General features: G+C 38.9%; 1 protein-coding gene across 1 annotated transcript in view; it reads left to right on the top strand.

Annotated features, from left to right (window-relative positions):
• The first annotated feature begins 8,784 nt into the window (after positions 1-8,784).
• Positions 8,785-14,536, top strand: part of galnt9 (polypeptide N-acetylgalactosaminyltransferase 9) — a 230,961-nt gene continuing 225,209 nt past the window's right edge. The window contains exon 1 of the mRNA XM_062051655.1: positions 8,785-9,568. Within this exon, the coding sequence (XP_061907639.1) occupies positions 9,328-9,568 (241 nt within the window). The 5' untranslated portion in view covers positions 8,785-9,327. The remainder of the gene's footprint in view (positions 9,569-14,536) is intronic.

Below are 14,536 nucleotides of genomic sequence, written 5' to 3'. Positions count from 1 at the left end.
GTGTTTTGGGCTGTATTCTAGTTAAAGATCCAAACTACGTCCTAAAAGTCAAGCCCGTGTCCTCCTCAATCAATCAATCAATCAATGTTTATTTATATAGCCCTAAATCACAAGTGTCTCAAAGGGCTGTACAAGCCACAACGACATCCTCGGTACAGAGCCCACTCTACTGCTACTCTGTTTGTTCCCCTCCCATATTTAGCCCTCCAACATTATGCAAAAACCTTTGGATGTTTGGACCTACAACAATAAGAAGAAGACCTTGTAACAACCGGAGAAAAAGTTGTTGGTATATCCTGTGTGGTGTGGTGGGCCTACTCTACCAGTTAATGCTCACTGTGCATTAACTCTATTTATTTGGAAGGGCCCTGTTACATCATTGAAGCTGTCACTGAGGGAAGGGGGTAATCTCGACAACTCCAGTTAGACACAATATAGGATTATAGAATAAATGAAATTTAGTTGACGCAGATCATATCGCCTTGTCTCTGCTCTGTCTGCGTCACGGCGGTGTTCAGCCTTGGCCGTCAGCAGGCTGAGTCTGGACACAACACTGATAAAGACAACCGACAATCTTTTGGATTGCCAGCTTGCACAGATATGAAAATACCAATGCAGCACAATTTGACAATATTTTTTATCAACGGCCCTTAAGCATAAAGTTATGACGATAATATATACATAATTATTCCAACAATATTAGCAGTAGTGAATACAATTTGAGGGGACACAACTCTCTCTATGGGAAGGAAAAACAACTGTAATTTTGATGAAGTTTGTCATGCCTAATGGAGCGACATGTTGCAGTAATTAGCTTTGCACAGTGAGCATTAACTGGTAGAGTAGGCCCACCCCACCACACAGGATATACCAACAACTTTTTCTCCGGTTGTTACAAGGTCTTCTTCTTATCGTTGTAGGACCAAACATCCAAAGGTTTTTGCATAATGTTGGAGGGCTAAATATGGGAGGGGAACAAACAGAGTAGCAATAGAGTGGAAAAACAAGTTGACTTTAATATGCTAAATTGTGTTTCATTGTATCCATTAAACCAGGCCCGGGCAATTATTTTTCCTCAGGGGGCCACATTTAGAGAAATAAAGTGTCCTGGGGCCTGTATATCTATTGTTAGGAACACTAATACAAAACCTCACAATAATGTCTGATTGAATGCTAAAAACGTCATGACAGACCGCCTTAAAAAAAGGAATGGAATTTTATTTGTTTTACTGAATGAGACACCCAGAATGTACATGAAAATAAAGAATGTGGGATTTACAATATTAACTATGAAGGATAAAACACTGAATATTGACAACATAAGAACATCATCCCCCCTCTCCATCCATATATTTTACAATCAAGCCAAACACAACAAAAATGCAACAAACACAGCGAAATATGAACGCGAAGGGTAAAAAAAAAACCCCCCTACAATCTGATACATCTGATATATCACTAAGCTTTAGAACTTTGTTGTAAAAATCTCCTTCCGCGTCATCAATAGAGTAGATGGTGCCCCAGAAACATTTACTACCTGGTGTCTGACAGCTATAGGTTGATTGGCAACACTAAATTGGCCCTCGTGTGTGAATGTGTTAGAATAATTATGTATATATTATCACACTAACTTTAGTATGCTTAAAGTCCGTTGCTTTAGTTATTAGCTATTGTGCTCAAGTTAGACATTTCTAATCTATGCAAGGACAAAACTTCTTGTCTGAGGGGTGGCCTCAGCCGTAGATGTTATCTTTGTTTTAGCCCGCTAACAGCCAAGGACTTCAACGACCTCAACGAAGATAAGATGACAGCACGCAGACGAAGCGGGGACAAGGCAAAATCACTAGGCCCCCAGCACATTCCGTCACGTACTATGCGTCCTGGACCTGCTTTGCATAATAATGTGACCACTCCTTTTAGAGGCGGCCTCTGACTATGGAACTCTGAATAAAAAGAGGGTCGCGGGAGCTGAACCTTAGAGCGTAGGACGAGACTGTGACTAAGTGTGCAGCTCCATGTGTTCTCCTCATGAGCTAAATTGAACTCTGTCTCTGCATGATTCCTTGCTTCTTGTCTGATTAATAGATGTCATCAGTGTTTGAACCTGACTTTGTCTGTCTATCTGTGGTGGCCCTGCGATGAAGTGGCGACTTGTCCTGAATGCAGTTGGGATAGGCTTCAGCCAACCCCATAACTCCGATAGGGACAAGCGGCAGACAAATGGATGGATGGATGGATGTCTGACAGTCGTTATTGTCTACAAACCCGGAGTTGTCAAGCATTGTAGAAAGCTCCTCACAGTTCCATTAAAGCAGATTGTACGCAGGACTACGTGACATGCAGAAGCATATGATGCGCAAAGTGTGTGTCCTCCCACTCAGTGTGCTCAAACGGCTCATGTGGAATGAGCTAGTGAGATGACTAAGTGATAGCTGGCAGTGACCCAGGCTAATATGGCTAAAGCACTTGAGTGCCAGTGTCTGCATTCTCACAAGCAAGTAGGGTGCTGAATGCAGAAATTCAGAGTCTTCTGAGAGTCTTTCACAGGGATCAGTGAGTCTGTGGCTGCTGCATAAGCTGCAAAGATGAGGCCCTGCAGCTGACGGGGTAGGAACAGTCACTTCCCCCACGTTCAGGCTTTTTTCTGCAGAGCGCAAAACAAATCTGTACCATTTGTGGAGGAACTCGCATGCTGCAGGAATCCCAATTAAACAATGCTCAAAGGCAAAGGTCCTCCGACTATTAGATGGAAACGCATGAGAGCTGCAAGGCCAGAGAGGAAATGCACGGGCCTCCGTCAGTAAAACCCAAAAAATCTGAATCAGAATCAGAAATACTTTAGTAATCCGAGAGGGGAAATTAAGATTTTCAGCACAATCCCATTCAAGAGCAGGCAAACATTACAGGGAGACAGAACAGGATCAAACATTACAGGGAGACAGAACAGGATCGCTGACGGGTCTGCCAACTTTCGTGCCCCTTACAAAAAAGTTGAGAAACAGGTAAACGCTGGGGACAATGTGGGGTAAGTTGCAAAAAAAATAAAAAATCAGTGTAAGCCTGGGCCCCTGGAGAGGGGATCCAAACTGAGGCCAAGGAGAAAAAAACTCATAGCCATAGCACACATAAACATGTGTGTAAGAGGGAAACATCAAATACATTCAAAGAGCTGATGCAAGCAACCAATTCTACACACAGCCACAAAAGTAAAACAACAACAACAAAAAATAACATATACACTGTGGTGGTCTCTGCGGTGTTCCACGCCATCGTCTGCTGGGGTGGAGGAAGCATGGCCAGCGACAGGAGCAGACCCAAAAAAGCAACAATGAGAGCCGACACCACCCTCGGCCGCCCACCAACTCTCGGCCGGTGTCCAGTTTGCATGGATGAGCAAGGATACGTCCAAGGAGACCGAGGCGTCCGATACCTGCTCATTCAGCCAAGACACTGTGAAGCTTGTCCGTCCCAGGCGCTCAGCGCCGGCTCCGCAGTCCTGTCTCTTCATCCGCATCTCCTCCAGTCTCTCCAAACGGACTCTGGTGTGTCAGAGACCCAGCAGCTGATCTCCATGGCCAAAAGGCTCCCGGGAGCCCGAAGTCACACAGTCCCAAGGGGTCCAGAACCAAAAGGCAAAAAAAACCCACATGAAAACAAGAGGGAAAGATAGTGTTAAATCAGGGCAGCGCAGTTTTTGTTTAGTACTCGTGTCTCACAATAAGAAGGTCCTGGGTTTGAATCTCTGGATCGGGGTCTTTCTGTGTGGAGTTTGCATGTTCTCCCCGTGACTGCGTGGGTTCCCTCTAAGTCAGTGGTTCTTAACCTTGTTGGAGGTACAGAACCCCACCAGTTTCATATGCGCATTCACCGAACCCTTCTTTAGTGAAAAATATATGTATATATTTTTTTCAAATTCAAGGCAAAGTTGTATGTTTTTTTACCGGTGCACAACATGAACCATGCATTGCAAATCAGTGTGACTTCTGCTGTATCTATAATAAGCTGATAGGGAGAAGTTGATGAGTCGGGTGTGTCTCGACCTCCGCGGCGGAGGGTCCGCTGAACCCCTGAGGCCGACTCACCGAACCCCTAGGGTTCGATCGCACCCAGGTTAAGAACCACTGCTCTAAGTACTCCGGTTTCCTCCCACCTCCAAAGACATGCACCTGGGAATAGGTTGATTGACAACTCTAAATTGATCCTAGGCTTCCTCCCTGTTCTCACCATTTTTGTAAGGGGCGCCGGAAGTTGGCAGACCCGTCAGCGATCCTGTTCTGTCTCCCTGTAATGTCTGTCCGCTCTTGAATGGGATTGTGCGGAAAATCTTGATTTCCCCTCGGGGATTATTAAAGTATTTCTGATTCTGATTCTGATTCTGAATGTGAGTGTGAATGTTGTCTATCTGTGTTGGCCCTATGATGAGGTGGCAACTTGTCCAGGGTGTACCACCACCCCCGCAACCCCGAAGGGACAATCGAATTGACGGATTGATTGATGGAATTGATGGGAATGGACATATGGATGGTGTTTCATCAGAACTCTGACTGTGACTCTGCTGGTGTGTATAATTCACTCACTTTTACAACATTGGGCACACATATTTACTGCTACTTTAGGAAATAAAATACGTGGAAGACTGAACCTCTCAGTCCTATTGAACATCTTCACTGGAAAGAACAAATGTTACACTGCTCAGTACAACAGAGTATCCCTCCTACGCCGTTCTCACGCTGAAATAGAAAAAGCTCTGAAAGGTTTGTCTAAAAGTAAAGTTTGGCTTTTTTAGGTCACCTACGCCTTGCCGGTGCCAGATGCTGCCTCGGGCGATCTGTCCTTTCTCAAAAAGGTCACAGTTGTCCTTGATTAGAATGATGCAACAAACACTCCGAAGGCGTTAAATCTGAAAGCCTAGTGTGGGTGGGAGTGGGATCAAAGTACTCTGCGCAGCTCGCTAGTAAGTCTGCTTCTGCTTAGGGTTAGCAACGATCCTTTGAACAACAGCATTTTCCTGTACTTAGCAACAAAAGTACAGCTGTCAAGCAACACACTTTGTCTTACCGGGAGAGTAAAAAAAATAGTCTGTGAAATATAAATAGATTCCATGGTATTAAATCAGCTTCCCAACAGTCTGTGCGATTGCTCCCCCGTCTAAATCATTGTACTTTGACTTTTCTGCCATCATGCTAATTATTTTAGCCTTGGCTGTCAGTCAGTCTGCCTCATCCGCATAGTTTTCTGGCAATGGGACTCCAAATGTGACATTTTACATCAGTGACAAATAAAGGAAAATATTTGGAAAGTATGGAAATCATTTTTGTCCAACGGGGAAGCGAAATGTGGCACAGTTTGGATTTCAGGAGTGGAGCAAACACAAACTGGGATGTGCTTTGAAGGGATTAGATCAGTGGTTCTTAACCTTGTTGGAGGTACCGAACCCCACCAGTTTCATACGCGCATTTACCGAACCCTTCTTTAGTGAAAAATAAAATGTTTTTTTTTTTTGAAATTCAAGACCAAGTTTTATGTTTTTGGTAACACTTTAGTATGGGGAACATATTCTTAGTAACAAAGACTTAATTTAGAGTTATTTGGTGAGGGTTAGGGTTAGAGGGTTAGGGCCAGGGTTAGAGGGTTAGGGTTATAATAAGGCCATGTCGAATAAGACATTAATAAGTACTTAATAATGACTAGTTAAGAGTTGAGTTGAGTTGAGTTGAGTTGAGTTTATTTCGAACATGCAAGCATACAACATGATACATCACAATTTCCAGTTTCTCTTTTCAACATGTTCGAAAAGGAGTAGGAAGAAGCAGAGCTTATTTAATCCTACCCCTTTTCTTTTACATAACAGTTGCTAAACTTTTTTGTTCACTTCCTGTTCTCAATTTATTCACAATGTACTCCATAAGTAATCACAATAAAAATAAATAGATAAATAATAATTGGTGAAGTAAGTTACATTTCATATGATGAGATAAGTAAGATTATTTTGAGAGTGAGCCAATATGTTACTAATTTGCATGTTAATAAGCAACTAATTAATGGTGAATATGTTCCCCATACTAAAGTGTTACCATGTTTTATTACTGGTGCACAAAATGAACAAAACCAACACAGTGCATAAAGTCAAAACAAATGACACACCTGCAAATCAGTCTGACTTCTGCTGTTGCCGTATCCGCAATACCCCGATAGGGAGAAGTTTTTATTTACCCGATGAGTCGGGTGTGTCTTGACCTCCGCCGAACCCCTGAGCCCGACTCACAAAACCCCTAGGGTTCCATCGAACCCAGGTTAAGAACCACTAGATTAGATGCATGTGTTGGTGGAATGGAATGAATGGGAAACACATTGTTCCAGGCTTGATCCCGGGGGACCCCAAAGGGTTTTGGTCAAAAAAATATAACAAATGTGTCATTATTCAGTATTATTATTTTTATTATTATTCAAGGTTTAAATCTCTAGATCAACATTAGGTCTATCTGTCAATATAACGCTTTTAAAGATTTAAGTTGTATGCTCTTTTTGTCAAAGAAAACCCTGTTTTTTAATTGAAAAAACACAAAATGTCATATTTTCACCCAATAAAATAAATGTACATAACTTAAAAAACATAAATAAATAATAAAATAAAAAAACTCCCTACTTCAAAATGTAAAAATAGAAATAAAGGCATTATTTCATGACAAAAGGCTGACAAGTTGATATTATTAAAGAATAAAAAAAACTAATATTTGTCTTTAGTATGGAAATATTACAGATTATATAATAATTGGAGCCTTAAAAAGGTCAATAACTCATAACAACATTGATTTTAACGCATTATTTTTTGAGCAATGACACTTAAAACTAGGGATGTCCGATAATGGCTTTTTGCCGATATCCGATATGCCGATATTGTCCAACTCTTTAATTACCGATACCGATATCAACCGATACCGATATCAACCAATATATACAGTCGTGGAATTAACACATTATTATGCCTAATTTGGACAACCAGGTATGGTGAAGATAAGGTACTTTTTTAAAAAAATGAATCAAATAAAATAAGATAAATAAATTAAAAACATTTTCTTGAATAAAAAGGAAAGTAAAACAATATAAAAACAGTTACATAGAAACTAGTAATTAATGAAAATGAGTAAAATTAACTGTTAAAGGTTAGTACTATTAGTGGAGCAGCAGCACGCAAAATCATGTGTGCTTACGGACTGTATCCCTTGCAGACTGTATTGATATATATTGATATATAATGTAGGAAGCAGAATATTAATAACATAAAGAAAAAACCCTTTTGTGTGAATGAGTGTAAATGGGGGAGGGAGGTTTTTTGGGTTGGTGCACTAATTGTAAGTGTATCTTGTGTTTTTTATGTGGATTTAATAAAAAAAACAAAAAAAAAACAAAAAAAAACGATACTGATAATAAAAAAACCGATACCGATAATTTCCGATATTACATTTTAACGCATTTACATTATCGGACATCTCTACTTAAAACACATCACACTAAAATTATCGGGGATCCAAAAAGGTCCTACTCATTAAAGTGTTAAAAAAATAAATAATATATTTTTTTTTTACTGTTTACTTTTAACACAATAATCCCGAGATCAACTTCAGATCTTTTCGTCAATTATAAGTTGTATTGTTGTTTATGGTTTTTGTTTGTTCATTTTAGGCCCTTCTTAAAAAAAAAACAAAAAAAAACGCTTAGTTTTTTATATGGCAAACACAAAATATGCAACATTTTCCCCAAAGAATATCTCAAAGTGGAATATTTAATGTGACGCAATTGCAGTCTTCAATAGGTCAATAATTCATAATGACATTGATTTTGATTAATTATTAGGTTTTAAAGAAAGAAACAGCCTGCATGGCAGCTTTGTGTTATTAGAGTAAACATTGTAACTAGAGATGTCCGATATTATCGGCCGATATATGCGTTAAAATGTAATATCGGAAATTATCGGTATCGTTTTTTTTATTATCGGTATCGTTTTTTTTTTTTTTTTTTTATTTAAATCCACATAAAAAACACAAGATACACTTACAATTAGTGCACCAAGCCAAAAAACCTCCCTCCCCCATTTACACTCATTCACACAAAAGGGTTGTTTCTTTCTGTTATTAATATTCTGCTTCCTACATTATATATCAATATATATCAATACAGTCTGCAAGGGATACAGTCCGTAAGCACACATGATTGTGCGTGCTGCTGCTCCACTAATAGTACTAACCTTTAACAGTTAATTTTACTCATTTTCATTCATTACCAGTTTCTATGTAACTGTTTTTATATTGTTGTACTTTATTTTTTATTCAAGAAAATGTTTTTAATTTATTTATCTTATTTTACTAATTTTTTTTAAAAAGTACCTTATCTTCACCATTACCTGGTTGTCCAAATTAGGCATAATAATGTGTTAATTCCACGACTGCATATATCGGTTGATATCGGTATCGGTAATTAAAGAGTTGGACAATATCGGAATATCGGATATCGGCAAAAAGCCATTATCGGACATCCCTAATTGTAACATTTTCTCGTTCACCTGGTTGCTCTTTTATACCACTTTTTATGTTGTTGTTGTTTTTTTTATCCTATTTTTAGAACGTTGCCGTGGGGCCGTTAAAAAGTGACCCCCGGGCCGCACTTTGGACACCCCTGATGTAAAATATGGCTTAAAATATCATTTTTATTTATTTTCTTGACACATCTTTTCCACAGCAGCAGGTAAAAGGGAGAAGACGCGGTGCTTTAAGCCCACTCCAGCTCATGACTATTCATGCTGGAGTCTGTGGACGTCAGGACGTCAGGACGCAGAGGCTGCGTGGAGCGGAGACAACATGCCACACCGGCCCGGCTCCTTCGCTCCTATCGCCGCTTCTTTTTTATTTTTTTATTTTTTTTAGGACGGATGGGCTTCCGTAGGACGACATGAGCACAATAATGCATCGCTAAGATGTGTCATAAAGCATGCAGGCTGCAGCCACGTCGAAGCTAAGCTGCTCGGCTCTCTCCACGATGCACCCACGGACGTATCGAGTGGACAGCCGGGACCGCGGTTGTTGTTGTCTTTCTCCCCGCACGATGGACGAGACGTATCGGGGACTAGCGGGAGCTGTGTGAGATGGTAGCCGCCTCCCGTGGAAGTGGAAGCATGTCTCGCCTGTGAGCTTTCAAGCCTCGGGAAGCCAGAGGACGGTGATGCTGCGCGGGAGCTGACCGTGGTGCTGAAACGGATCGACCCTGCGATTGGTGGCCGCACATGAACCACTGGGACTATCGGGGATTCGCCCCCACGCACGTCACTTTTCCATGGCCGTGGCACGCAAGATCAAAACTTTGCTGACCGTCAACATCCTGGTGTTCGTGGGCATCATCCTGTTCTCCGTCTACTGTCGGATCCAGGACCGCTCCGAGGAGCTGGTCCAGCTCGGACGCGCGTCCGACCAGAGGCTGCGGGCCAGACACGGCAAAGTGAGCAACTTGGCGGACCGGCAGTCCATCCTCCAGCGGCTGGAGAGGCTGGAAGATGTGGTCTACAATCAACTGAACGGTAAGAAGAAGTCGTACTCTCGGTCATGTCATTAAGGCCTCGCCTTGGTGAAGAAGCATTGGACTTTTTTATTGTGCATTGCTGGATCACACTGACGTTTACAGTAAGTTACACTGTAAAAAAAAAATCTGTAAAAAAACGGTCATCTACTGGCAGCTACGGCTGCCAAACGAAAACCATAAAATTAAAGTAAAACATTGTAAACCAAATGATCTAATAAAACCTTACAATTACAATAGGGTCCTCTGTCCCAAAGGGACATTGCGGTCCCTAATAATACATTTTATTTGGTATAGCACTTTTCAATGTACTGAAAACGCTTTACAGGATACAAAATTAAAATATAAAACAGTTCAAAGTAATAATATACAATTGTCATGATCCGTGGTCCGGATCATGTTTTGTTATGTTCTGTTAGTTTTGGACTCCCTTAGTTCCTGTTTGTGCACTCCTGGGTTTATGTTGGTCACCATGGGGATTAATTGCACTGTAAAAAAAAAATCTGTAAAAAAACGGTCATCTACTGGCAGCCATAACGAAAACCATAAAATTAAAGTAAAACATTGTAAACCAAATGTTGATCAAAAACATTATATTTACAGACATTTTCATGAATCGTTTTGCGGAAAAATATCGTAATTTTACAGATTTTTACTAAATTATTAAAATCAACCACCTTCAATAAAGTGACGAACTAACAGTTCTGCAGAAAAATACTTTTATTCTACAGAGTTTTTCCAAATGATTACGATCAAACACCTTTAATGAAGTGACAATGCTGGCAGTTCCACAGAAAAATGCCATTATTTTACAGATTGTTTCTGAATTGTTAAGATCAACCACCTTTAATAAAAAAAATTCTGTAAAAAAACGGTCATCTACTGGCAGCTACGGCTGCCAAACGAAAACCATAAAATTTAAGTAAAACATTGTAAACCAATTAATGATCTAATAAAACCTTACAATTACAATAGGGTCCTCTGTCCCAAAGGGACATTGCGGTCCCTAATAATACATTTTATTTGGTATAGCGCTTTTCAATGTACTCAAAAACGCTTTACAGGATAAAAAATTAAAATATAAAACAGTTCAAAGTAATAATATACAATTGTCATGATCCGTGGTCCGGATCATGTTTTGTTATGTTCTGTTAGTTTTGGACTCCCTTAGTTCCTGTTTGTGCACTCCTGGGTTTATGTTGGTCACCATGGGGATTAATTGCACTGTAAAAAATATTCTGTAAAAAAACGGTCATCTACTGGCAGCCATAACGAAAACCATAAAATTAAAGTACAACATTGTAAACCAAATGATGATCAAAAACATTATATTTACGGACATTTTCATGAAACGTTTTGCGGAAAAATATCGTAATTTTACAGATTTTTACTAAATTATTAAGATCAACCACCTTCAATAAAGTGACGAACTAACAGTTTTGCAGAAAAATACTTTTATTCTACAGTTTTTCCAAATTATTACGATCAAACACCTTTAATGAAGTGACAATGCTGGCAGTTCCACAGAAAAATGCCATTATTTTACAGATTGTTTCTGAATTGTTAAGATCAACCACCTTTAATAAAAAAAAATTCTGTAAAAAAAACGGTCATCTACTGGCAGCTACGGCTGCCAAACGAAAACCATACAATTAAAGTACAACATTGTAAACCAAATGATGATCAAACACATTATATTTACAGACATTTTCATGAAACGTTTTATGGAAAAATATCGTAATTTTACAGATTTTTACTAAATTATTAAGATCAACCACCTTCAATAAAGTGACGAACTAACAGTTCTGCAGAAAAATACTTTTATTCTACAGAGTTTTTCCAAATGATTACGATCAAACACCTTTAATGAAGTGACAATGCTGGCAGTTCCACAGAAAAATGCCATTATTTTACAGATTGTTTCTGAATTGTTAAGATCAACCACCTTTAATAAAAAAAAATCTGTAAAAAAACGGTCATCTACTGGCAGCTACGGCTGCCAAACGAAAACCATAAAATTAAAGTAAAACATTGTAAACCAATTAATGATCTAATAAAACCTTACAATTACAATAGGGTCCTCTGTCCCAAAGGGACATTGCGGTCCCTAATAATACATTTTATTTGGTATAGCGCTTTTCAATGTACTCAAAAACGCTTTACAGGATAAAACATTTAAATATAAAACAGTTCAAAGTAATAATATAAAATTGTCATGATCCGTGGTCCGGATCATGTTTTGTTATGTTCTGTTAGATTTGGACTCCCTTAGTTCCTGTTTGTGCACTCCTGGGTTTATGTTGGTCACCATGGGGATTAATTGCACTGTAAAAAAAAAATCTGTAAAAAAACAGTCATCTACTGGCAGCTACGGCTGCCAAACGAAAACCATAAAATTAAAGTAAAACATTGTAAACCAAATAATGATCAAAAACATTATATTTACAGACATTTTCATGAAAAGTTTTGCGGAAAAATATCGTAATTTTACAGATTTTTACTAAATTATTAAAATCAACCACCTTTAATAAAGTGACGATGCAAACAGTTCTGCAGAAAAATACCTTTATTCTACAGCATGGTGTAAAACTCTGGCCCGCGGGCCAAAATTGGCCCGCCGTCTAATTTCACTTGGCCCTTGAGGCGATATCAAATTAACACTAAAGCTGGTCCGCCGATCCTCCCGGGAGCCAGCCAGCCAGCCCAAAAAGGGCTGGCCGCGTCACGTAACATAAATGCAACATATACTTCATCAATAGCGATACAGGTTACACTGAGGGTAGCCGAATAAAAAACTTTAACACTGTTAGAAATATACGCCACGCTGTGAAATCACACCACAACAAGAACCCTTTGCAGCACTAACTCTTCTGGGACGCTACAATGTGTGTGTGTGTGGGGGGGGGGAGGTTTTGTGGTAGCGGGGGTGTATTTTGTAGCGTCCTGGAAGAGTTAGTGCTGCAAAGGATTCTGGGTATTTGTTCTGTTGTGTTTATGTTGTGTTACGGTGCGGATGTTCTCCCGAAATGTGTTTGTCATTCTTGTTTGGTGTGGATTCACAGTGTGGCGTGTATTTGTAACAGTGTTAAAGTTTTTTATACTGGCACCGTCAGTGTAACCTGTATCGCTGTTGATGAAGTATGCGTTGCATTCACTCGTGTGTGCGTACAGAAGACGCACATATCTCGTGACTGGTTCTGAACGATGTTAGAATGGATGAAAAGCGGACGTGACGACAGCTCGTAGAGTACGTTATAGGCTGTGCATTTAAGGCACGCCCCCAAGACTGTGGTCCGGGTGGACTACGAGATATAATGACTGATGAACACCTTGGTTGGATAATTAAGGTTGCCTCAGCTCAAAGAGCCCCGATGAACTAGCATCCAAGAAAAGATGGCAGGTATCTGGCTTGGGCACATCAGATTAGATCAGTGTGTTGCAAACTGAGCAGTTTCAAGTCCTGAATAGTTGCTTTATTCATTAGTATTTTATTTTCAAATGTATTAGCCTGTGGAAAAAGTTAATGTTGATATTTACCTCAGAAGGCTGCAAGTAGAAAAAAGGCATTCCATTTTTTATTTAAATTGTATTTGATATGCCATTGATATATTTTAATTATTATTTTTTTAAACTGGATTTTGCATGTCACTATAAAGTTATATAAGCCTTGCTTGTTCAATATTCAATGCAAAACTTGTTTGGGTCCCTATTAAAAGGTTATTTAGTTCAACCTTGGCCCGCGGCTTTGATCAGTTTTAAATGTTGGCCCACTCTGTATTTGAGTTTGACACCCCTGTGTTAGATTGTTAGTGTGGACATGGACTTTTATACAACAAGCTACATATTTAATGAAATATAATTACTGTCATTTTACATGAATTTGAAAGTAATTTAAGAAAACAGAAAATACTATGTGTAATTAATTTGGTATTTTTCGGTAAAAAAAAAATAGAAATATACATAGTTTGTCATTACTGGCATACTACTTAAAATAACAGGCTTTATTTGTTTATTTACAGATAATGTCTTCAATTCTACTATTTAAAAAAAATAGAAAAATTACAGTAGAAATTTAGAGTAAATTAACCATAAAAATAGGATTTTTTTTTTACAGTGTAAAATGTTACAGCAAAGTATTAAACTAAGATATACTGAACAATTTATCATCCCGCCACTTCCAAAGTCAGCCATTTTTCTTCCGGGCATCCCGTAAAGACTGACACCCCTCAGGTCTGTCCTCCACCCCGGTAAACTAACTTTGGTTTTGTTTGAGAACTTGAAGCTTGTGTCTTAACGCAGATATTTTTGGGGGTTCGTATGTGTGTTTTTGACATTTGCAGCACTTTTCTTCCGCATTACTTTTTTACTCTTCATCGTTTATGTGATTGCAGAAGTTGTTTAGTCGTTTTGCAGCATTTGCCAGTCGTATTTTTGGGTTTTGGATAGGGATGTCCGATAATGGCTTTTTGCCGATATCCGATATGCCAATATTGTCCAACTCTTTAATTACCGATACCGATATCAACCGATACCGATATCAACCGATATATACAGTCGTGGAATTAACACATTATTATGCCTAATTTGGACAACCAGGTATGGTGAAGATAAGGTACTTTTTAAAAAAATGAATCAAATAAAATAAGACAAATAAATTAAAAACATTTTCTTGAATAAAAAAGAAAGTACAACAATATAAAAACAGTTACATAGAAACTAGTAATGAATGAAAATTAGTAAAATTAACTGTTAAAGGTTAGTACTATTAGTGGAGCAGCAGCACGCACAATCATGTGTGCTTACGGACTGTATCCCTTGCAGACTGTATTGATATATATTGATATATAATGTAGGAAGCAGAATATTAATAACAGAAAGAAACAACCCTTTTGTGTGAATGAGTGTAAATGGGGGAGGGAGGTTTTTTTGGGTTGGTGCACTAATTGTAAGTGTATCTTGTGTTTTTTAT

Source organism: Entelurus aequoreus, linkage group LG06 (assembly GCF_033978785.1).
Source record: "Entelurus aequoreus isolate RoL-2023_Sb linkage group LG06, RoL_Eaeq_v1.1, whole genome shotgun sequence".
In the NCBI taxonomy this organism is placed as follows: domain Eukaryota; kingdom Metazoa; phylum Chordata; class Actinopteri; order Syngnathiformes; family Syngnathidae; genus Entelurus; species Entelurus aequoreus.
The sequence above is the reverse complement of the archived record's forward strand: the minus strand, read 5'-3'. Positions and strand labels throughout refer to the sequence as shown.